Source organism: Oncorhynchus gorbuscha, linkage group LG04 (genome assembly GCF_021184085.1).
Source record: "Oncorhynchus gorbuscha isolate QuinsamMale2020 ecotype Even-year linkage group LG04, OgorEven_v1.0, whole genome shotgun sequence".
Classification (NCBI taxonomy): domain Eukaryota; kingdom Metazoa; phylum Chordata; class Actinopteri; order Salmoniformes; family Salmonidae; genus Oncorhynchus; species Oncorhynchus gorbuscha.
Window position 1 is genome coordinate 53,268,559 of NC_060176.1, and position 25,143 is coordinate 53,293,701.

The window sequence follows — 25,143 nt, forward strand, 5'->3', positions numbered from 1 at the left end:
GTATCCACAAAAATATATGTAAAAAATGTTTTGATTAAATTTGGCCTGATGCTATTATCCCATACAAACACATTGAACAGATTCACTACATTGAACAACAAAAAACAAAGGAAGTTTGTTCTGAAGTGTCCGTCATATATCTGAGAGGTATAAGAAAGATCAGGAAACATTGGTTATTTTTTTGACATATGTATTATTTAAAAAAACATTTGTTGTTGTTGTTTTACTTGTACTTTTTCGTGATTGGTAGATACAGTCTTGTCCCATCGCTGTAACTCCCCTACGGACTCGGGAGAGGCGAAGGTCGACAGCCATGCGTCCTTCAAAACACAACCTTGCCAAGCCGCACTGCTTATTGACACACTGCTCGCTTAACCTGGAAGCCAGCCGCACCAATGTGTCGGGAGGAAACACTGTCCAACTGGCAACCGGTGTCAGCTTGTAGGTGTCTGGCCCGCTACAAAGAGTCACTAAGGCAAGATGGGACAAGGACACCCCGGCCAGCCAAACCATCCCCTAACCCGGATGATACTGGGCCAATTGTGTGCCGCCGCATGGGTCTCCCGGTCACAGCCGGCTGGGACACAGCCTGGGATCGAACCCAGGGCTGTAGTGACGCCTCAAGCACTTAGACCGCTGCACCACTCGGGAGGCTTGACATATGTATTTAAGAGATATCTGTTTTTTGTATTGGAGGCATCTCAATCCACTGCAACCGCCGATGTGGTAAAAGGTGGATCGGTCTTCTCACAAAATAATATGTAGCGTCCAACCGGGTCGGCCAAGAAACTTTTAAGAACCCTCTCACGAACACAATGCTGTTCTCCATTTTGCTACTACAACCCCCACAAGCGTCTTGGGACTCGTCTGAAGTTGGTACAGCCAATCTGCCAGCTTCTCTCTGTAGAGTTCAAATAGTTTGGGCTACACACAAAGTTAAGACTCTCAACAACATGTACATGTCGATTTTGCTCCTCTAGGATGCCCACAGGCCTCACAAGACCAGTCTGAAGGTCAGTTGAAAAAATGAATTGAAATACAGTATATATGGAGACCATTTAGTGGCATTTAGTGGCAAACATTTAAAAAAAGGATAGTCACTTATGGCAGAGAATTAGTATTTAAAAAAACAGTAATCGATAGAGATCTCCTTTTTATACTGTCTTTGCTATTCCAAAACTACCAGCGGTTGTCCCAAAGGTAGATATCAGTCGATAAGGACATACATACTGAACAACAATATAAACGCAACATACAACATTTTGTTCTTTTACTGAGATAAAGTTCATATAAGGAAATCAGTCAATTGAAATAGATTAATTAGGCCATAATCTATGGATTTCACATGACTGGGCAGGGAAGCAGCCATGGGTGGGCCTGGGAGGGTTTAGGCCCAGCCAATCAGAATGAGTTTTTCTCCACAGAAGGGCTTTATTACAGACAGAAATACTCCTCAGTTTCATCAGCTGTCTGAGTGGCTGGTCTCAGCCGATCCAGCAAGTGAAGAAGCCGGATGTGGAGGTCCTGTGCTGGTGTGGTTACACGTGGTCTGTGGTTATGTGGCCGGTTGGACGTACTGCCAAATTCTCTAAAATGACTTTGGAGGCGGCTTATGGTAGAGAAATTAACATGAAATTCTTTGACAACAGCTCTGGTGGTCATTCCTGCAGTCATCATGCCAATTGTACACTCCCTCAAATATTGAGACATCTGTGGCATTGTGTTGTGTGACAAAACTGGACATTTTAGAGTGGCCTTTTATTGTCCCCAGCACAAAGTGCACCTGTGTAACAATCATGCTGCTTAATCAGCTTATTGATATTCCACACCTGTCAGCTGTGGAATAAGCTTAGAAATAAGCTTTTTGTGCATATGGAACATTTCTGGGATCTTTTTTTTTCAGCTCATGAAACATGAGACAAACATTTTACAAGTTTATATTTTTGTTCAGTATAGACACTTGTGTTATATTGGATGTAGCATTAAAAATACCACCCCAATAGCCTTTTAGTTTCTGGCACAACCAGAACATACACTTATTGTATAAAATATCAGGAACACCTTCAAACTGTAATATTGAGTTGCAGGGATGCTGGCCCATGTTGACTCCAATGCATCCCACAGTTCTGGCAAGTTGACTGGATGTTATTTGGCTGGTTGACCATTTTTGATACACAACACCCAGGAAACTGTTGAGCGTGAAAAACCCAGCAGCAGTGCGGTTCCCGACGCACTCATACAGGTGTGCCTGGCACCTACTACCATACCCCATTCCAAGGCACTTCAATCTTTTGTCTTGCCCATTCACTCTCTGAATGGCACACATACACAATCCATGTCTCAATTGTCTCAAGGCTTACAAATCCTTCTTAAAGCTGTCTCCTCCCCTTCATGTACACTGATTGAAGTGGATTTAACAAGTGATATCAATAAAGGATTATTGATTTCACCTGGATTCAACTGGTTAGTCTATCTATGGCATGGGAAGAGCAGGTGTTCCTAATGTTTTGTGCACTCCGTGCATGTGCATGAGTTGCAGTGTTATAAAAAAAATAAAAAAAATATATGCCATTTAGCAGACGCTTTTATCCAAAGCGACTTACAGTCATGTTATGTTGACACTGTTCACATTTGGGGTCAACTTGGGAGTAGGTGGCCATACAGGATTTTGATTCTATGATTGCCCATGTTACAGGTGTGACGAATGCCCTTAATTACTTCGCATGCTTTTCTTTTTTGTTTTGTATTTTAAAAAGAGAAATTGAGGAATGGGCGGGGTTTAAGACTTTGTGGCTGTGGTAACTAGTGACAACCAGTTCCTCCTTCGCATCAGTTTTCATCCTTCCCCCTGTTTCCAGTGTAATGTGAAAGGGACGCCTAGTGTTTATCTCGCTCTCTCTGGTCTGGACCCTCCCCCGCACTCATCGGCGGTAGGTGTATATATGGGGAGAGCAGGATTGTGTTATTCGTTTCCGCGGTCCCTTGTTTATCCGGCTGCACACCGCAATCTGCAGCGGAGCTGAGGATGAGCGACCAGGGAAAGGGTTCGGCATCCACTCCTACAGGGGCCCTAGCGCCGGGGTCGGATACGTACAAAGGCTGGCTTTTTAAATGGACTAACTATTTGAAAGGGTATCAACGCCGATGGTTCGTCCTCAGCAATGGCCTTTTGTCGTATTACAGGTAAACATGCTGACACTAGTAGCTGAGCTAATTACAGTGTAATTACAGTATCAGCATGTGTAATAATATTACAATATATTTGTATAAGCCATAATTACAGGCTAACTACGTGGTCTGGTATTGCAACTGCAAGTGTTTAAACGAACACTAATGATGATAACAGCTACAATGCAGAGACAGCTGTGCCAACTTCTTGACATCAATTTAAGGCAAACCCCATCATGTAACTTGTGTTGAAACCGTTCAGTGGGCAGTGGGCGCTATTCTCACAGATAGCTAGCTAGGTAATACATTGCATTATGCCAAGCCCTTTAAACTTAGCTAAGCAATGAAATCACTCTTTAAAAAAAACATGTTATGTGTAATTTAGAATGTTCAAATCATGTACCTACTGTACAGAATGACAGAATGCAAGTGGCTCAGCTGGCATGAGCTAGCTGTCACTGAAGCTAGCTAGAAATTGCTACCTCTAACCAGGATTTGCATATAATGCTACACAGTAAAATCGCAAGAGTTCATTCAAGTCCTATGAAGTTGAAGTTCTCCTATGGAGTTCTCCCACACCCATTTTGTGTTAATACTATTCTGGTCATATGGTGTTGATATTTTAAAAAATTTATACAACACTAAATGGAGTAAATATTTAACTCTCAGAGAGTTGCTTGAATTAAACTCCAATTGCCGTTTTACTATTTTCAGTGTTGTTTTTAACCAACTCTCTTGCCATTTTACACGTGTCTGTGTTGTTTTTAACCAACTCTCTTGCCATTTTACACTTGTCTGTGTTGTTTTTAACCAACTCTCTTGCCATTTTACACGTGTCTGTGTTGTTTTTAACCAACTCTCTTGCCATTTTACACTTGTCTGTGTTGTTTTTAACCAAATCTCTTGCCATTTTACACGTGTCTGTGTTGTTTTTAACCAACTCTCTTGCCATTTTACACGTGTCTGTGTTGTTTTTAACCAACTCTCTTGCCATTTTACACTTGTCTGTGTTGTTTTTAACCAACTCTCTTGCCATTTTACATTTGTCTGTGTTGTTTTTAACCAACTCTCTTGCCATTTTACACTTGTCTGTGTTGTTTTTAACCAACTCTCTTGCCATTTTACATTTGTCTGTGTTGTTTTTAACCAACTCTCTTGCCATTTTACATTTGTCTGTGTTGTTTTTAACCAACTCTCTTGCCATTTTACACTTGTCTGTGTTGTTTTGAATGAACAACCAACTCCAAGAGAGTACATTTCTCTTTCATTTCACTTCCTTTTTGTTATAAGGGTACAAAGCCTTATTTGAATATTTCTTAATGTGTCACATTATGGAGTTTTGCAATGTGATATCCAATCTCTTTTGGAATCCAACTAACAGGAAGATATCCAGCACTTTTACTTCACCCACAACTTGTATTTAGAATGCCTGTCATAGGGTGCGTTCGTAATTCGTAAATTGCCTCCAGTGTGTCAGTGTGCCCAGGGTAGTTTGTAAATTCAGAGTGTTGTCAGATTGTCTGTTCATATATTCAGAGCAGCATTCAGAGCGCACACTGGACGCTTTGGCCGAAGAGAAGAGTTGATCTGAACATTCTGTCACTCACAACGGTAGTCAAGCACCCAAGCTAACTGGCTAAAGTTGGATAGCTTGCTAGCTACACAGACACGAATGAGAGAACTGCTCACTCTGACTATTTTACTTGCCCTAGCAGAACTGGTTAGGCTGCTTTCATGTTATCTAGAGTGTTAGTGACTGTAACTGTGCTGCTGGCAACTATTGAATTACTTAAAAAAATAAAAATAACTGACAGCGCAATACACGTTGAATTTGACCGCTCTTAAATTCATCAATTATTCTGCGGTCTGGCACATTCAGACGAGATTGCTCTGAAATCGGAGTAGATAGCTAGAGTGAATTTACGTACACACCCATAGTAGAGACGAAAATAGAGTATATGGAGACTACCTATACCATGTCAACTGGAACAACTATCTCACTAACGGTTGCTAGAAAAATGTATATTTTTTATCTTTGTGAAGCATGACATTAAAAAAAACTATCAATGTACATGTGAAAACACAGATATTGAAACAAACCATTTGTAAATCAACCTGCAACAGAGCATGCTGGGAAATATAACCTCTCACATCTGTGGAAAACTCCATAGATTGAACTCCCTGTCTCTGGTTACTCTAAATGGAGTTAAAAGTACTCCATCCCCATCAACTCCAGCTATCAACACTAACTCCAGGGAGCATATCACTCTCTTGAGGGTTAAGCTAAATCCCAGTAGAGTCAATTAAACCCACATTTTTTTAACACTGTGATTTCAACCGTCGTTGATTTACCGTGTAGCTAGGTATACGTGTCAAGTCTTTGTTGATACTGGAACTCAGTCTAATAGGAATGAATTATCATGTATTCAGTGTAATGTTGGGCTAGCAAAAGAATGAAATAATGATTTGGCCAGCTAGCTTGCTACTGTTAGCACAAATATAATTGGTTAGCAAGCTAGCTGGCTCACTAACTAGTCTCCCTGTCACCACAGTTCTTCTCTGACACCCAAATTATTTTGTTAGCTACGTATAATTACACACCCACATGATTGCATTTTGAATTGAACAGGAATGCATTCCACTGTATGTGGAAAGGTCCCTGGGAGCAAGCAAACATTGACCTGTAGAATGCAAGCATCCTCTCTCCACACAGTAAACAGGTGCCACCTGTGTGCTGCTTATACTAATAACACCTGTGGCTCAGGTGCTTCCTGAATCGGAATCACGTTTCCTCTGGGGGCTGGGCAGCCTTCTGAACAGGGGGACAGAGGGTATCAATGGAGGATGAGGGTGGGGGAGTTACATGTAACAACTGTTGTTCACCCAACCCAATTTTACTGTGCTTAATTATTTGGTTCATAACAGAGCGTGGGAATATTCCTCTGAGGTCCTCCAGATGAGGTCCATCCAGAAACATCAGAGTTTAAAAATGTGACATAATTTTGTTTGCTGTAGAAAGGGAGTGTAATTGGCACCTAAAACCAGCATTGGGTTTGTTATGCCTCTCAGTTTATGGCGTTCATGCTAGCAGGGTTTTGTAAAGGGCAGAGACAGCTCATGTGCTATATACAGTATATATATATATATAAATGTGTCACTTCAACCTACAATTACTTAAAGTCTCAAATGTTTGTTTTGACCTCACTGGAGGAAACAAGTACCTCTCCCATCAGACCAAAATGTAGGCTAACTAGCAGTAGTAGGCCCGGTGTCTGAAGGAGTCAGAGGTGATGGGGCCTGGTGGACACCAAACACATCTTATACCGTTCTATAACATGCATATGACCACACCTTCACACACCCAGAGCCCTGTTGTCCTTTTGCCAGTGAGTGAGGGGTTAGTGGAAACTGAGACAAGGGAGCCAAAGTCCCACTCCTGTTTGTGCTGATGGTGAAAGGAAAGAACTCTGTCCCCTCAGTCTTCCCTCTATTAATAGTCATTATGTTGGAAGGTGACTGCTGTCTGATGTAACGGTAGCCTGTCGACATCTGAGCACAGAGGCAGTGGAGCGCACAGGTTCCCACAAAAGAAAGCCCGAGTAATGCCCCCCCTCGTCTCCTCTCTGCCAGGCAGAGCTCTCTGTGTGTGTCTGGCTGGAGGGTTTGTTTGTGCCTGCCTGCATGTGTAGAAGCTGTCTGTCTGCCTGTCTGAATTTTAAAGGGGTTCTAAATGAAAGCAGTAGCCCCTAACATGACAATTATGTGTCTTCTCCATATCTGGAGGTTCTTACCGTACCTTTGATGTCTCCCACTCTGATGTACCACCATGATTTGCGAAGCATCATTGGCTCAGCAGCACTGAGGTGGAGGCATTGCATGCATCACTATGTCTAGGCTCACTCCCACTCCCTTCATCCCACCCCCCCCCCCCCTTCTCATTATTCTAGAGTCAGAGGGGAAGCAATGTTCTGTGTCAGTGCTCCAGTAGGTTGCAGCTGTGTCACCCTGTTTTAGAGAGATGTAACAGACATAATGCTCTATGTGGCTGCGGTCAATTTGTACCATTGAAACATGCAGTGTTCCATTCATGGATACTTCATCTGCTCTGAGCAGCAGTCAGTTCCCTTTTTCTCGTTTGTGTAATGTTTTCATGGTATTAATGTGTCAGACATGCATACTGTGTAGGCCTAGAAGTATGACTGTAGTATGACTATGCAGCATTGATTACATGACAAGTTGTAGATGGACGCACGTTTAAGCCAGAATGACTCACTTCACAGGCATCACAACATGCACTGATCAGTTGTCGTAGCCTATGCAATCGATTTTGTTGCCCTTTTCAAAAGCAGGAATGACTAGTTATCCCTAAAGGGTGAGTCGATATCCACTTGACCAATGTCACTCGCTAATTTGACCCCAGTGATGTTCAATGATCCCCGTTTCCCAGCCTAGTTGTGCCAAAGTCAGGGCTTGGTCGAAAAAAGCTGGTAGTGGCTGTGAAAGGCCAGTAGTGGACTATAATCTCTGGTCACATGACACACTCAGCATTTTGAGACAGTTAAAATGTAATGGGGGTTTATAGAGATGCAACGTTTCACTTGCTCCATTGACTCGTCTTTGGTCTGACACGGCATATCTGCTCAGGCTGCAGCCTCTCTTTTCCTCCACGTCAGCCTCCTTCCCCCACCATCTCCTGGTGTTCTACTCACCATGCGGGTAGTGTGAATCACTGAGGTAAACAAGCACCATTATCTCACGGCAATGTGTGACATGGCCTCTTCCCTCCTCTTCTCCACCTATTTCATTTTTCATTTCTTAATTGACTTTTCCTCCCGGCTTTAACACGCTCGGTCACAGCTTACTCACCTCGGAGAGGAAATCCGACTGAGTGATTTAGTAAAGATTACAGGACATTAGTCTGGAGCCCTGCTATCACTGCCTTCCTCAGACAGAGGCATGTTCTGGGCTAGAGATGATGGAGAGGGGGAAAGGAGGGAAGCTGTGATCTAACCACATTAATGTGCTCCTCCTTGGGCTCAGCACCAGGTTACTGAGTGTGTGTGTTTGTGTGTGTGTGTGACAGAAAATGCACAATATAAAACACTTGGAGGTATTTCATATCCTCAGCTTCATTCTTTCAGCAGGTCATGTCATACTGTACATGCCTTGGTTTGCTTGTCTCATGTTTTCATTAGGCCTACTCTCTCCGTCCTTAGTCACTACATGTCCCTTAGTTTTCCTACTATCTCTACTTGTATCATGTGCTGTGTTCCCTTTTAACCATGCTGTATATTTCTCACTAGCTTTACTCCTGTGTGTGTGTCTATCTGTCAAATATATCTCCTGTGTGTCTGTCTCTATATTATATATATATCCTGTGTGTCTGTCTCTATATTATATATATCCTGTGTATCCTGTGTGTATGTCTCTATATTACAGTGGGACAAAAAAGTATTTAGTCAGCCACCAATTGTGGAAGTTCTCCCACTTAAAAATATGAGAGAGGCCTGTAATTTTCATCCTAGGTACACTTCAACTATGACAGACAAAATGAGAGAAAAAAATCCAGAAAATCACATTGTAGGATTTTTAATGAATTTATTTGCAAATTATGGTGGAAAATAAGTATTTGGTCAATAACAAAAGTTTCTCAATACTTTGTTATATACCCTTTGTTGTCAATGACATAGGTCAAACATTATCTGTAAGTCTTCACAAGGTTTTCACACACTGTTGCTGGTATTTTGGCCCATTCCTCCATGCAGATCTCCTCTAGAACAGTGATGTTTTGGGGCTGTTGCTGGGCAACACGAACTTTCAACTCCCTCCAAAGATTTTCTATAGGGTTGAGATCTATGGGGAGACTGGCTAGGCCACTCCAGGACGTTGAAATGCTCCTAACGTCAGACGGGCCTGGACATGTACTGGCTTAAGCAGCGGGACACGTTTGGCACTGCAGGATTTGAGTCCCTGGCGGCGTAGTGTGTTATTGATGGTAGCCTTTGTTACTTTGGTCCCAGCTCTCTGCAGGTCATTCACTAGGTCCCCCCCCCCATGTGGTTCTGGGATTTTTGCTCACCGTTCTTGTGAACATTTTGACGCCATGGAGTGAGATCTTGCGTGGAGCCCCAGATCGAGGGAGAATATCAGTGGTCTTGTATGTCTTCCATTTCCTAATAATTGCTCCCACAGTTGATTTCTTCAAACCAAGCTGCTTACCTATTGCAGAGTCAGTCTTCCCAACCTGGTGCAGGTCTACAATTTTGTTTCTGGTGTCCTTTGACAGCTCTTTGGTCTTGGCCATAGTGGAGTTTGGAGTGTGACTGTTTGAGGTTGTGGCAGGTGTCTTTTATACTGATAACAAGTTCAAACAGGTGCCATTAATACAGGTAACAAGTGGAGGACAGAGGAGCCTCTTAAGGAAGAAGTTACAGGTCTGTGAGAGCCAGAAATCTTGCTTGTTTGTAGGTGACCAAATAGTTATTTTCCACCATAATTTGCAATGTGATTTTCTTGATTTTGTTTTCTCATTTTGTCTGTCATAGTTTAAGTGTACCTATGATGAAAATTACAGGCCTCTCTCATCTTTTTAAGTGGGAGAACTTGCACAATTGGTGGCTGACTAAATACTTTTCCCCCCACTGTATATATATCCTGTGTGTCTGTCTCTATGTTATGTATATCCTGTGTATCCTGTGTGTCTGCTAATGCCTGTGGCAGCCAGTCTCTCTGTTGAGACACTGTTTTGTTTCATTACACGCCCCAGATCGGTGGATCTGTGTTTTGTCAGGATGTGTGGTGCTCAGGGGAATGACAGGTAAAATCCCCTTAATGCTTAACCAGCACAGCACTACACAACACAACATACAGCACCTGCTGGCCCTCGCACTCCCTCTCTGTCTCTCCTCTCTCTGTGGAATTCCATGGTAACGGAATAGCACCGACACTCAAAAACCATCGATTTCAAAGTTTAACAATGCCTACTTTTAACAATTTATGCTGAACATTTTTCAAAAACACATTTACTGGAAATACTGTACAGATGCAAAGTTTGGTAACAGAATTTCAGTCAAATCTCCCACATTTCCAAAAACTCTGTTAAATATCAGCTTTGACATCTTTTTTGGTTATTGAACTACAGTAAGCGAAGTGGATTTACAACCGGTAACGGAATAGGTACAGTAATATATAATAATAATAATAATATATGCCATTTAGCAGACGCTTTTATCCAAAGCGACTTACAGTCATGTGTGCATACATTCTACGTATGGGTGGTCCCGGGGATCGAACCCACTACCCTGGCGTTACAAGCGCCATGCTCTACCAACTGAGCTACAGAAAGGTATACATATGTAATATCCTCTTTTACATGTTTGGTATTATTCTACACACTGGTTATGATTTTAATGAGCTTTGCCCCCAATCCAACCAATCATAGACGTCTATGTTTCATAAGTTTGGACATCAAAGTACAGCACAGTAGAGCTCAGTAGAGTACAGTAGAGAACAATACCGCACAGTACAGTAGAGTTCAGTACATTTGTGTACTCAACTCTAGTGTGCTCTGTTGTGTACTGTTCTGAACTCTACTCTACTGAATTATACTCACATTTTCTTTACTGAACTCTGCTCTATTGTACAGTACTGCAGGGGTCTGCGTTTTTCACATAAGAAATATCTCAGTGACTTTCAATGTGGCACCGTCATAGGATGCCACCTTTCCAACAAGTCAGTTCGCCAAATGTCTGCCTTGCTAGAGCTGCCCCAGTCAACTGTAAGTGTTGTTATTGTGACGTGGAAATGTCTAGGAGCAACAACAACTTAGCAGCGAAGTGATAGACCACACAAGCTCACAGAACGGAGCCGCCGAGCGCTGAAGCGCGGAGTAATGTCAGCACAACTGTTCGTCGGGAGCTTCATGAAATGGTTTTCCATGGTCGAGCAGCCGCACAAGTCTAAGATCACCATGTGCAATGCCAAGCGTTGGCTGGAGTGGTGTAAAGCTCACCGCTATTGGACTCTGGAGCAGTGGAAATGCCTGGAGGGATGAATCACGCTTCACCATTTCACTAGTCCCACGGACAAATCTGGGTTTGGTGGATGCCAGGAGAACACTACCTGCCCGACTGCATATTGCACTAGCTGTAAAGTTTGGTGGAGGAGGAATAGTGGTCTGGGGCTGTTTTTCATTGTTCAGGATATGCCCATTAGTTCCAGTGAAGGAAATCTAACGCTACAGCATACAATGACATTCTAGACAATTCTGTGCTTCAAATTTTGTGGCAACAGTTTGGGGAAGGCCTTTTTCTGTTTTAGCCTGACATTGCCTCCATGCACAAAGCGAGGCCCATACACAAATGGTTTGTCGAGATCGGTGTGGAACAACTTGACTGTCCTGCACAGAGCCCTGACCTCAACCCCATTGAACACCTTTGGGATGAATTGGAATGCCGACTGCGAGCCAGGCTTAATCGCCAAATATCGGTGCCCGACCTCACTAATGTTCTTGTGGCTGAATGGAAGCAAGATCCCACAGCAATGTTCCAATATCTAGTGGAAAGCCTTCCCAGAAGAGTGGAGGCTGTTATAGCAGCAAAAGGGGGACCAACTCCATATTAATGCCCATGGAATGAGATGTTTGATGAGCAGGTGTCCACATACATTTGGTCATGTAGTGTATGATGGCCATGCATCGAATTTGCAAAAAAATACCTTGCTTTTTTGTTGTAAGCTAATTTGCTTGTGTGGCTGCCAGCCAAATAGCGAAATGTAAGTGTTAGTTGTCAGAGGTCTTTATATCAACATTATTGTGTTTTGAATGATGTATTTCTAATCACTTTTCAGGCTTTTTCTGGTATGTGTTTTCTAAGACCCCTTTTCCATCTGTTTGATCAGAAATCAAAGCACTTGCTTATTTCACATTTTTAGGCTGGAAAATAGTTTTTTATATTCCTTAGTCTCTAAAAAATGTAGACTCTTAGCTTTCATTTGACACCAGATTTGACATGTTCCTATGGACTTCAAATGTTGGTGCTCATGGGTCCTTTTACATGGAAATGACCGTTCTCTCTCTTACTCTCTTGCTCCCCCATCTCTTTCTGACCTGATCTCTCTCTCTCTCTCTCAGTTTCTGCTGTGCCTTGACGCTGTAATTCCTGGGCCGTTGCATGGCCTTGCCTCCCCACGGGGCAGAGAGATCAGCATGGATCTTGACTTGCTCATCAGTAGACTCACAGTGGTGTGACCCAGTTATAGCTGGAGCTCTGGGCCGCTGGTTCTCGCTGTAGGCTGGGCTGTTGACAAACACTTCTCTTCCTGTGGCTTTGCATGACTGTGTCCCTATCCAGCCTAAAATGGAGCCAGGGAAACGTTTCCCCAAAGTGCTTGTTTAGGATGAGCTTTACCTTTTAATCTCGGAACCCAGAATGAAATCCTGCGTGTACGCTGGCCGTACTCATGGCTGGGGTAAACATTCATGAGAGACTAGCTTTACGTAGGCCAAAGTTGAACCAGTTGGAGCAGTGATACCGAACTGATCCTGAGGCAGAGCCTAGAGACAGTAACTCTAAACTTTCATCAGAGCCCAAAAGTGAGTTTTCGGTCATTTCAGGACAGAAGCCCTGAACATGTGTGTGTGTGTGTGTGTGTGTGTGTGTGTGTGTGTGTGTGTGTGTGTGTGTGTGTGTGTGTGTGTGTGTGTGTGTGTGTGTGTGTGTGTGTGTGTGTGTGTGTGTGTGTGTGTGTGTGTGTGTGTGTGTGTGTGTGTGTGTGTGTGTGTGTGTGTGTGTGTGTGTGTGTGTGTGTGTGTGTGTGTGTGTGTGTGTTTGTTGGTGCAATTGGCAGAATACTGCTGTGAGAGCCTGTTCTGGCAGTGAGGGCCAGGGGTCAATGAGGATGGATGTTGGGGACACATTTCGGTTCACACACACCACAGGGCTTGGGTTGTATTAATCCCTCAGAAGCTGCTTGAGTTTAGCTGTTCTCACCATTACGGGAGGTCAGTGATCTGACATATCACCAGGGAACTGCAACTGATACTAAGTAACTTATGTCTGGGACTTGGACAACGGTGTACAACCAGATAGCCTACACACAGCCCATCCCTTCCGTGGGGAAATGTCTGTTATGCTCTGAGTGTGTTCACATTCAAACGCGCCTTATTCGGTTGCTGAGGATAAAGGCCGTGAGCTGTCACTGATCTGCTGCTCTGCTCACCGGCTTGTCTGCCCTCCGTGAGGGGTTAGACAAACACCCTGGTCCACCACACCACCTAATAAATACTAAGAAGACTGAATTGTCCCAAGAAAACTATTTGTTTGATCAATCATATGTTTCTTCTTCTGAGGATTTAAAAGATTACATTCACCTCTGTCTGTTCTCTGATGATAGGCCAGCAGCTACAGTTTGCTCATACCAATGACGATTATTGTAAATGTGGAAACGAATTGGTCCAAGCAAGGCAATTCTCTCCCCCTTTCTCTCGCTCTCTCTTTCTCACTGTCGTCTCTCCCCCTTTCTCTCGCTCTCTCTTTCTCACTGTCGTCTCTCTCCCTTTCTCTCTCTCTCTCTCTCACACCCTTTTTCTCTCTCTTTTTCTCTGTCCTTTGTCCTCAGTGTTATTCATTGTTTGGTTTTGTCCATTTATGGGGGCTTGGAGTCACACAATGGCCTCGTTATCCAACATTCTGTGGCCCAATCAAAGTGCAACACTAGTTCCTCTGCCCAGGACACACAGTCACTCCCTCAGCACAGCCACCAGAACATGTTGAGTGATTGATGATACTGTTCTCTAGTTTGTGTATGTTTGAACGTGTACACATACACAGTGCTGGCTGTATGTGGAAATATGTGCAGTGTGCACATGCTGGGGACAGAAAACACTGTTACACAGAAGGATAAAATGAGCTAGAGACAGTAGGCCAAGGACGGCTCTTTCTTGACTGTTTCATGCCTTTCAAAGCCACTATCTTTTAACTTCACATTGCATGTGTTCCTATTTCTTCTCTATCCCTCCGCCTCCTCACTGCCCTGCTTGATATCCTCCTCCTGCCTGTACCTGTACCTGAGCCTGGCCACATCGCCACATATCTAAATAATGAGGTGTTTTGTCATGTTTACCAAGCCACAAGTATGAAGCGACTGCATACAGGAAGGACATTTGCACTTCAGTGTCTAGTCAGACATACAGTTGGCTAGTGGGTGATACAACGCATTGGGATTTGACTACAAGCCTTTCTCTCTGTTTCTGTTTTTGTCCCCGTCTCTGTCCCTGTGTTTCCATATCTGTTTCTGTTTTTGTCCCCGTCTCTGTCCCTGTGTTTCCATATCTGTTTCTGTTTTTGTCCCCGTCTCTGTCCCTGTGTTTCCATATCTGTTTCTGTTTTTGTCCCCGTCTCTGTCCCTGTGTTTCCATATCTGTTTCTGTTTTTGTCCCCGTCTCTGTCCCTGTGTTTCCATATCTGTTTCTGTTTTTGTCCCCGTCTCTGTCCCTGTGTTTCCATATCTGTTTCCCCCGTCTCTGTCCCTGTGTTTCCATATCTGTTTCTGTTTTTGTCCCCGTCTCTGTTTTTCCATATCTGTTTCTGTTTTTCCCCGTCCTGTCCCTGTGTTTCTCTGTCCCTGTGTTTTCCATATCTGTTTCTGTTTTTGTCCCCGTCTCTGTCCCTGTGTTTCCATATCTGTTTCTGTTTTTGTCCCCGTCTCTGTCCCTGTGTTTCCATATCTGTTTCTGTTTTTGTCCCCGTCTCTGTCCCTGTGTTTCCATATCTGTTTCTGTTTTTGTCCCCGTCCCTGTGTTTCTGTCCCCTGTGTTTCCATATCTGTGTGTTTCCATATCTGTTTCTGTTTTTGTCCCCGTCTCTGTCCCTGTGTTTCCATATCTGTTTCTGTGATTTGGTGTATCTGTGTCTTGGCCCTCTGTCTGTCTGTCTGTCTGTCTGTCTGTCTGTCTGTCTGTCTGTCTGTCTGTCTGTCTGTCTGTCTGTCTGTCTGTCTGTCTGTCTGTCTGTCTGTCTGTCTGTCTGTCTGTCTGTCTGTCTGTCTGTGTCTTGGCCCCGTCTCTCTCTCTGTCTCTGTGTCTTGGCCCCATCTCTCTCTCTGTCTGTCTGTCTCTCTGTCTGTCTGTCTGCGTCTTGGCCCCATCTCTCTCTCTGTCTGTCTGTCTCGTGTCTTGTCCCCGTCTCTGTCTGTCTCTGTGTCTTGGTCCCGTCTCTCTCTCTGTCTGTCTCTGTCTTGTCCCCGTCTCTCTCTGTCTTGTCCCCATCTCTCTCTGTCTGTCTCTGTCTTGTCCCCATCTCTCTCTGTCTTGTCCCCGTCTCTCTCTGTCTGTCTCTGTCTTGTCCCCATCTCTCTCTGTCTGTCTCTGTCTTGTCCCCATCTCTCTCTGTCTTGTCCCCGTCTCTCTCTGTCTGTCTCTGTCTTGTCCCCATCTCTCTCTCTGTCTGTCTGTCTCTCTGTCTGTCTGTCTGCGTCTTGGCCCCATCTCTCTCTCTGTTTGTCTGTCTCGTGTCTTGTCCCCGTCTCTGTCTGTCTCTGTGTCTTGGTCCCGTCTCTCTCTCTGTCTGTCTCTGTCTTGTCCCCGTCTCTCTCTGTCTTGTCCCCGTCTCTCTCTGTCTTGTCCCCATCTCTCTCTGTCTGTCTCTGTCTTGTCCCCATCTCTCTCTGTCTTGTCCCCGTCTCTCTCTGTCTGTCTCTGTCTTGTCCCCGTCTCTCTCTGTCTGTCTCTGTCTTGTCCCCGTCTCTCTCTGTCTTGTCCCCGTCTCTCTCTGTCTGTCTCTGTCTTGTCCCCGTCTCTCTCTGTCTTGTCCCCGTCTCTCTCTGTCTGTCTCTGTCTTGTCCCCGTCTCTCTCTGTCTGTCTCTGTCTTGTCCCCGTCTCTCTCTGTCTGTCTCTGTCTTGTCCCCGTCTCTCTCTCTCTGTCTGTCTCTGTCTTGTCCCCGTCTCTCTCTGTCTTGTCCCCGTCTCTCTCTGTCTGTCTCTGTCTTGTCCCCGTCTCTCTCTGTCTTGTCCCCGTCTCTCTCTGTCTGTCTCTGTCTTGTCCCCGTCTCTCTCTGTCTGTCTCTGTCTTGTCCCCGTCTCTCTCTCTCTGTCTGTCTCTGTCTTGTCCCCGTCTCTCTCTGTCTTGTCCCCGTCTCTCTCTGTCTGTCTCTGTCTTATCCCCGTCTCTCTCTGTCTGTCTCTGTCTTGTCCCCGTCTCTCTCTGTCTGTCTCTGTCTTGTCCCCATCTCTCTTTGTCTGTCTGGGTGTCCCCCTGCAGGACTCAGGCAGAGATGGCCCATACATGTCGTGGCACTATCAACCTGGCCACAGCCCATATCGACACGGAGGACGCCTGTAACATTGTCCTGAGCAGCGGCGGTCGCACCTACCACCTGAAGGCCAGCACTGAGGTGGAGCGCCAGAGATGGGTCACAGCGCTGGAGCTGGCCAAGGCTAAAGCCATCCGCATGATGAACGACCAGTCTGGTAAGAAGACGTGTTGGTTAATAATGTTACGCTGATTTAATATAAAGGGACTTCCCACTGTGTCCTGTATTTGGATTTCATTATTTAGACCATCATTGTGAAAGACTTTACTTTCAATTTGTTTACCTTTATTTAACTAGGCAAGTCAGTTAAGAACAAATTATTATTTACAATGACAGCCTACCCCAGCCAAACTCTCCCCTAACAACTCTGGGCCCAATGTGAGCTGCTCTAAGGGACTCACAGCCTGTTGTGATACAGCCTGGGATCGAACCAGGGTCTGTAGTGACACCTCTAGCACTGCAGTGCCTTAGACCACTTCACCACTCGGGAGTCCTATCAGGCTAAATAAAGGTGGAGTAGATAGATTACTTTGCAAAGGAATGGGAGAAGGAGGTTATATCATTGTTTACAGAGAGCGGGTTCCCGTATTGTGTGTCTTGTTGACAGGTATGTTAGTTTAGTTTAACTAATTCGCAGTAGGTAAAAGGTATGTCACTCACTTTATGGTCCAGCATGTTCAGAATGTCACTCTGTCCGGACAGACGGGCTATGCTCTGGTCTCCAGTGTCTACTGGTTTTTGTGCCGGACGTTTTGGTCAACAATCTTACTAGAAAACTCTTTGGGGTCTCCATTGTGGCCACATGGGGGCAGTGTGGTCCTCTCTCTCAATAAGGAGGTTGGAACATGGAAGACAGACTACTACTGTATGCTGCTACCGTTACCGTGAGAACCAGCCGCTCATTCAGTCTCTTGACAACAGAACTCTCTCCTTTCCAAAAGGACTCATTCTTGTTGCTTGTGATTGGTGTCTGTGGTCAAAAGGCTGTGGGAAAAGCCTGGGAGGGCCTTTCTTCTTCACGTTTAAACATGACTGGCAGTAGCCCAACCCCTGCCTGCTCTAGTCTAGTCTACTAACTACAGTACACAGTGTCCCTAGAAAGACAGGCTATATATTCCCCTGACCTCCATTTTAAAGTCAGCTCTCTAATTTTAGAGTGATTGTGTGAAATGGGGAGGGAGAGAGAGAGAATACAACTTATCACTCACAATTAGACAGGCACAGTTTTAACTGTATGTTTTGTGTATTTACAACATTAGGCTCTAACCTGTGTGTTTGTGTAGCCAGCCCTCTGTGTTTGTGTAGCCAGCCCTCTGTGTTTGTGTAGCCAGCCCTCTGTGTTTGTGTAGCCAGCCCTCTGTGTTTGTGTAGCCAGCCCTCTGTGTTTGTGTAGCCAGCCCTCTGTGTTTGTAGCCAGCCCTCTGTGTTTGTATAGCCAGCCCTCTGTGTTTGTGTAGCCAGCCCTCTGTGTTTGTGTAGCCAGCCCTCTGTGTTTGTGTAGCCAGCCCTCTGTGTTTGCGTAGCCAGCCCTCTGTGTTTGTATAGCCAGCCCTCTGTGTTTGTATAGCCAGCCCTCTGTGTTTGTGTAGCCAGCCCTCTGTGTTTGTGTAGCCAGCCCTCTGTGTTTGTGTAGCCAGCCCTCTGTGTTTGTGTAGCCAGCCCTCTGTGTTTGTATAGCCAGCCCTCTGTGTTTGTGTAGCCAGCCCTCTGTGTTTGTGTAGCCAGCCCTCTGTGTTTGTGTAGCCAGCCCTCTGTGTTTGTGTAGCCAGCCCTCTGTGTTTGTGTAGCCAGCCCTCTGTGTTTGTAGCCAGCCCTCTTTGTTTGTGTAGCCAGCCCTCTGTGTTTGTGTAGCCAGCCCTCTGTGTTTGTGTAGCCAGCCCTCTGTGTTTGTGTAGCCAGCCCTCTGTGTTTGTGTAGCCAGCCCTCTGTGTTTGTGTAGCCAGCCCTCTGTGTTTGTGTAGCCAGCCCTCTGTGTTTGTATAGCCAACCCTCTGTGTTTGTATAGCCAGCCCTCTGTGTAGCAAGCCCTCTGTGTTTGTATAGCCAGCCCTCTGTGTTTGTGTAGCCAGCCCTCTGTGTTTGTGTAGCCAGCCCTCTGTGTTTGTGTAGCCAGCCCTCTGTGTTTGTATAGCCAGCCCTCTGTGTTTGTGTAGCAAGCCCTCTGTGTTTGTAAAGCCAGCCCTCTGTGTTTGTGTAGCCAGCCCTCTGTGTTTGTGTAGCCAGCCCTCTGTGTTTGTGTAGCCAGCCCTCTGTGTTTGTGTAGCCAGCCCTCTGTGTTTGTATAGCCAGCCCTCTGTGTTTGTGTAGCCAGCCCTCTGTGTTTGTGTAGCCAGCCCTCTGTGTTTGTGTAGCCAGCCCTCTGTGTTTGTGTAGCCAGCCCTCTGTGTTTGTATAGCCAACCCTCTGTGTTTGTATAGCCAGCCCTCTGTGTAGCAAGCCCTCTGTGTTTGTATAGCCAGCCCTCTGTGTTTGTGTAGCCAGCCCTCTGTGTTTGTGTAGCCAGCCCTCTGTGTTTGTGTAGCCAGCCCTCTGTGTTTGTATAGCCAGCCCTCTGTGTTTGTGTAGCAAGCCCTCTGTGTTTGTATAGCCAGCCCTCTGTGTTTGTGTAGCCAGCCCTCTGTGTTTGTGTAGCCAGCCCTCTGTGTTTGTGTAGCCAGCCCTCTGTGTTTGTATAGCCAGCCCTCTGTGTTTGTGTAGCCAGCCCTCTGTGTTTGTATAGCCAGCCCTCTGTGTTTGTGTAGCCAGCCCTCTGTGTTTGTATAGCCAGCCCTCTGTGTTTGTGTAGCCAGCCCTCTGTGTTTGTATAGCCAGCCCTCTGTGTTTGTGTAGCCAGCCCTCTGTGTTTGTATAGCCAGCCCTCTGTGTAGCAAGCCCTGTGTGTTTGTATCTGAGTGTGTCTAGTGCATAGTGTGGGTGTTAGGTCCCCTCAGTCTCAGGTGTGATAATGGAGCCGTCTCGTCTGTCTGTCTGTCTGTCTGTCTGTCTGTCTGTCTGTCTGTCTGTCTGTCTGTCTGTCTGTCTGTCTGTCTGTCTGTCTGTCTGTCTGTCTGTCTGTCTGTCTGTCTGTCTGTCTGTCTGTCTGTCTGTCTGTCTGTCTGTCTGTCTGTCTGTCTGTCTGTCTGTCTGTCGCTGAGCCCAGGGTGGGTGGTGAGTACTAGACATCAACACAGCGCTCCCCTGTAGACTCATTAACCAGGCAGGAGAGGAGAGCCTGTGAAACTCGGCGTTCGCACGACACACACACTTAGAAAAAAGGGTTCCAAAAGGGTTCTTCGGCTGTCCCTAGGAGAACCCTTTTTGGTTCCAGGAGAACCCTTTTTGGTTCCAGGAGAACCCTTTTTAGTTCCAGGAGAACCCTTTTTGGTTCCAGGAGAACCCTTTTTAGTTCCAGGAAGAATCCTTTTTGGTTCCAGGTAGAATCCTTTTTGGTTCCAGGAGAACCCTTTTTAGTTCCAGGTAGAATCCTTTTTGGTTCCAGGTTGAACCCTTGTGTGCCCACTGGATCAGCTTCTTTTTGTTTTTAGCTGATAGGAGTGGAACCCGGTTTGGTCATCTGCTGCAGTAGCCCATCCGTGACCAGGACTGACAAGTTGTGCGCTCCGAGATGCCGTTCTGCACACCACTGTTGAACTGCACCGGTACTTGCCTGTTTGTGGCCTGCCTGTTAGCTTGCACGATTCTTGCCATTCTCCTTCAACCTCTCATCAACGAGCGGTTTTCGCCCACAGAACTGCAGCTGACTGGATGGTTTTTGTTTGTAGCACCATTCTCGGTGAACCCTCGACACTGGTCAAGTTCAGTCAGGAAGGCTGGTCTGATTGGCTTGTCACTTTTAAGTCATAGCTTATAACTATTAACTGTTTAAAATGTGCTAAATGCTCTGCAGTAGTGCATTGGTTTGCTAATTTAGTAGCTAGTTAGCTATCTAGCTAAATGGTTAGCTTCTTCCAAAATCCAGTTTAGCTTGGTAAACGCAGAGAATCCCCTCCTGGATCAAGGGCCTTGCTCTCTAATATCATTGTGTGTGCAGCAAACTGAGTAGCATTCTTTAGTTACTTGTGTAACTTTATGAGCTGGGATATCTATCATGCAAATATATTAGATCAGAGACTGTGTCAAATGTTCGCAATGCGCTCATAAGCATTTAGTTAGCATTCTCTATGGGATTTAACATGTACTTGTTAGCATGATGATCCTTCAGATTACAAAGGCTCAGTGGGGTTTGAAAATAGCGCCCCTTGTGTTCAGTGCCGTTATTACTGAATATCCTGGTATGGCACAAGGTCGGTTTGACAATCTGGATGCCGCCCAAGCCTAGTAGTGTTTATAGTGTTACCTCATTAGCACAGCAGGTATTTATATGGAAGTGGCATAATGTTACCTCATCAGCATAGCAGGTATTTATATGGAAGTGTCATAATGTTACCTCATCAGCATAGCAGGTATTTATATGGAAGTGTCATAATGTTACCTCATCAGCATCAAGTCTCTCCTCCTCCTGTACTATTAACAAGCATGCGGAATGTCAATCACCTATTAACTTCAGCCTATGAGCATTGCACACTAAGGAAATTCCACCACGCTTGTTGATTAACCTATGGGCTCACTCGTGCAATAAACACTTCCCTTTCTTTCAACCAATGGGCATGAATCTAGGAGAGTATTTATATGTCAACTCAAACCTTATGAATCCCACTTGCTGTTTTGTAGCAACAGTCTTCCACTGACCTTCCACCTCCCCACCAACTGAAGGCCCGTCACTGGATCCTCGTTCTCCCAGCGGGAGGGTTTCGATGCCAGCTGCCTAGCATAGGGTAACCTGTCATCAGCATCTGGTTCTGAGGAGCATTCCTTGGAGACAAGGCCTACCCCAAACTATTCAATCATATTCCAGATTATATTCTGTCTCTGTTGTCATTCAGTTAAGCCTGTCGCACTGCTTTGCTTTATCTTGGCCAGGTCGCACTTGTAAATGAGACCTTGTTCTCAAATGGCCTACCTGGTTAAATAAAGGTGTTCTCAAATGGCCTACCTGGTTAAATAAAGGTGTTCTCAAATGGCCTACCTGGTTAAATAAAGGTGTTCTCAAATGGCCTACCTGGTTAAATAAAGGTGTTCTCAAATGGCCTACCTGGTTAAATAAAGGTGTTCTCAAATGGCCTACCTGGTTAAATAAAGGTGTTCTCAAATGGCCTACCTGGTTAAATAAAGGTGTTCTCAAATGGCCTACCTGGTTAAATAAAGGTGTTCTCAAATGGCCTACCTGGTTAAATAAAGGTGTTCTCAAATGGCCTACCTGGTTAAATAAAGGTGTTCTCAAATGGCCTACCTGGTTAAATAAAGGTGTTCTCAAATGGCCTACCTGGTTAAATAAAGGTGTTCTCAAATGGCCTACCTGGTTAAATAAAGGTGTTCTCAAATGGCCTACCTGGTTAAATAAAGGTGTTCTCAAATGGCCTACCTGGTTAAATAAAGGTGTTCTCAAATGGCCTACCTGGTTAAATAAAGGTGTTCTCAAATGGCCTACCTGGTTAGATAAAGGTGTTCTCAAATGGCCTACCTGGTTAAATAAAGGTGTTCTCAAATGGCCTACCTGGTTAAATAAAGGTGTTCTCAAATGGCCTACCTGGTTAAATAAAGGTGTTCTCAAATGGCCTACCTGGTTAAATAAAGGTGTTCTCAAATGGCCTACCTGGTTAAATAAAGGTGTTCTCAAATGGCCTACCTGGTTAGATAAAGGTGTTCTCAAATGGCCTACCTGGTTAAATAAAGGTGTTCTCAAATGGCTTACCTGGTTAAATAAAGGTGTTCTCAAATGGCCTACCTGGTTAAATAAAGGAATTCTCAAATGGCCTACCTGGTTAAATAAAGGAATTCTCAACTGGCCTACCTGGTTAAATAAAGGAATTCTCAACTGGCCTACCTGGTTAAATAAAGGTGAAATACATTTTTAAAAGTACTTGATTGAAATATAGAGACACAGAGACAATGGAGTTGGCTAGATTTATGTTGATCCACTCGACCCTGGGGTAGATTGATACAGAGGGAGGCGAGATGGTGGTGTGGATCAGTTTGTGTTGAGCTTTTATAATGTCCTTGAGACAGCCTTTCCTTTTAGAAGAGCAGTGTGCTAGACAGTTAGCCAGATGCCCACTCAGACTCAGGAAATTCATAGTGAACCAGGACTGAGGAGAGGGCCAATGCCAGTACTGAGGAGAGGGCCAATGCCAGTAGTGAGGAGAGGGCCAATGCCAGTAGTGAGGAGAGGGCCAATGCCAGTACTGAGGAGAGGGCCAATGCCAGTACTGAGGAGAGGGCCAATGCCAGTAGTGAGGAGAGGGCCAATGCCAGTAGTGAGGAGAGGGCCAATGCCAGTAGTGAGGAGAGGGCCAATGCCAGTAGTGAGGAGAGGGCCAATGCCAGTAGTGAGGAGAGGGCCAATGCCAGTAGTGAGGAGAGGGCCAATGCCAGTAGTGAGGAGAGGGCCAATGCCAGTAGTGAGGAGAGGGCCAATGCCAGTAGTGAGGAGAGGGCCAATGCCAGTAGTGAGGAGAGGGCCAATGCCAGTAGTGAGGAGAGGGCCAATGCCAGTAGTGAGGAGAGGGCCAATGCCAGTAGTGAGGAGAGGGCCAATGCCAGTAGTGCCAATGCCAGTAGTGAGGAGAGGGCCAATGAGTAGTGAGGAGAGGGCCAATGCCAGTACTGAGGAGAGGGCCAATGCCAGTACTGAGGAGAGGGCCAATGCCAGTACTGAGGAGAGGGCCAATGCCAGTAGTGAGGAGAGGGCCAATGCCAGTAGGAGGGCCAATGCCAGTACTGAGGAGAGGGCCAATGCCAGTACTGAGGAGAGGGCCAATGCCAGTACTGAGGAGAGGGCCAATGCCAGTAGTGAGGAGAGGGCCAATGCCAGTAGTGAGGAGAGGGCCAATGCCAGTAGTGAGGAGAGGGCCAATGCCAGTAGTGAGGAGAGGGCCAATGCCAGTAGTGAGGAGAGGGCCAATGCCAGTAGTGAGGAGAGGGCCAATGCCAGTAGTGAGGAGAGGGCCAATGCCAGTAGTGAGGAGAGGGCCAATGCCAGTAGTGAGGAGAGGGCCAATGCCAGTAGTGAGTAGTGAGAGGGCCAATGCCAGTAGTGAGGAGAGGGCCAATGCCAGTAGTGAGGAGAGGGCCAATGCCAGTAGAGGAGAGGGCCAATGAGGAGAGGGGGCCAATGCCAGTAGTGAGGAGAGGGCCAATGCCAGTAGTGAGGAGAGGGCCAATGCCAGTAGTGAGGAGAGGGCCAATGCCAGTAGTAGTGAGGAGAGGGCCAATGCCAGTAGTGAGGAGAGGGCCAATGCCAGTAGTGAGGAGAGGGCCAATGCCAGTAGTGAGGAGAGGGCCAATGCCAGTAGTGAGGAGAGGGCCAATGCCAGTAGTGAGGAGAGGGCCAATGCCAGTAGTGAGGAGAGGGCCAATGCCAGTAGTGAGGAGAGGGCCAATGCCAGTAGTGAGGAGAGGGCCAATGCCAGTAGTGAGGAGAGGGCCAATGCCAGTACTGAGGAGAGGGCCAATGCCAGTAGTGAGGAGAGGGCCAATGCCAGTAGTGAGGAGAGGGCCAATGCCAGTAGTGAGGAGAGGGCCAATGCCAGTAGTGAGGAGAGGGCCAATGCCAGTATGAGGAGAGGGTAATGCCAGTAGTGAGGAGAGGGCCAATGCCAGTAGTGAGGAGAGGGCCAATGCCAGTAGTGAGGAGAGGGCCAATGCCAGTAGTGAGGAGAGGGCCAATGCCAGTAGTGAGGAGAGGGCCAATGCCAGTACTGAGGAGAGGGCCAATGCCAGTAGTGAGGAGAGGGCCAATGCCAGTAGTGAGGAGAGGGCCAATGCCAGTAGTGAGGAGAGGGCCAATGCCAGTAGTGAGGAGAGGGCCAATGCCAGTAGTGAGGAGAGGGCCAATGCCAGTACTGAGGAGAGGGCCAATGCCAGTAGTGAGGAGAGGGCCAATGCCAGTACTGAGGAGAGGGCCAATGCCAGTAGTGAGGACAGGGCCAATGCCAGTACTAGGGAGAGGGCCAATGCCAGTAGTGAGGAGAGGGCCAATGCCAGTAGTGAGGAGAGGGCCAATGCCAGTAGTGAGGATAGGGCCAATGCCAGTAGTGAGGAGAGGGCCAATGCCAGTAGTGAGGAGAGGGCCAATGCCAGTACTGAGGAGAGGGCCAATGCCAGTACTGAGGAGAGGGCCAATGCCAGTAGTGAGGAGAGGGCCAATGCCAGTAGTGAGGAGAGGGCCAATGCCAGTACTGAGGAGAGGGCCAATGCCAGTAGTGAGGACAGGGCCAATGCCAGTAGTGAGGAGAGGGCCAATGCCAGTACTGAGGAGAGGGCCAATGCCAGTACTAGGGAGTGGGCCAATGCCAGTACTGAGGACAGGGCCAATGCCAGTAGTGAGGAGAGGGCCAATGCCAGTACTGAGGAGAGGGCCAATGCCAGTACTGAGGAGAGGGCCAATGCCAGTAGTGAGGAGAGGGCCAATGCCAGTACTGAGGAGAGGGCCAATGCCAGTACTGAGGAGAGGGCCAATGCCAGTAGTGAGGAGAGGGCCAATGCCAGTAGTGAGGAGAGGGCCAATGCCAGTAGTGAGGAGAGGGCCAATGCCAGTACTGAGGAGAGGGCCAATGCCAGTAGTGAGG

The 25,143-nt window shown here is 46.3% G+C and overlaps 1 protein-coding gene across 2 annotated transcripts in view; it reads left to right on the forward strand.

Annotated features, from left to right (window-relative positions):
• Positions 1-2,870: 2,870 nt before the first annotated feature.
• Positions 2,871-25,143, forward strand: part of LOC124034275 (oxysterol-binding protein 2-like) — an 85,127-nt gene continuing 62,854 nt past the window's right edge. For both annotated transcript variants that reach the window (XM_046347229.1, XM_046347230.1), the window contains exons 1-2: positions 2,871-3,183; positions 16,426-16,634. In XM_046347229.1, coding sequence (XP_046203185.1) covers positions 3,026-3,183; positions 16,426-16,634 — 367 coding nt within the window. In that variant the 5' untranslated portion in view covers positions 2,871-3,025. The remainder of the gene's footprint in view (positions 3,184-16,425; positions 16,635-25,143) is intronic.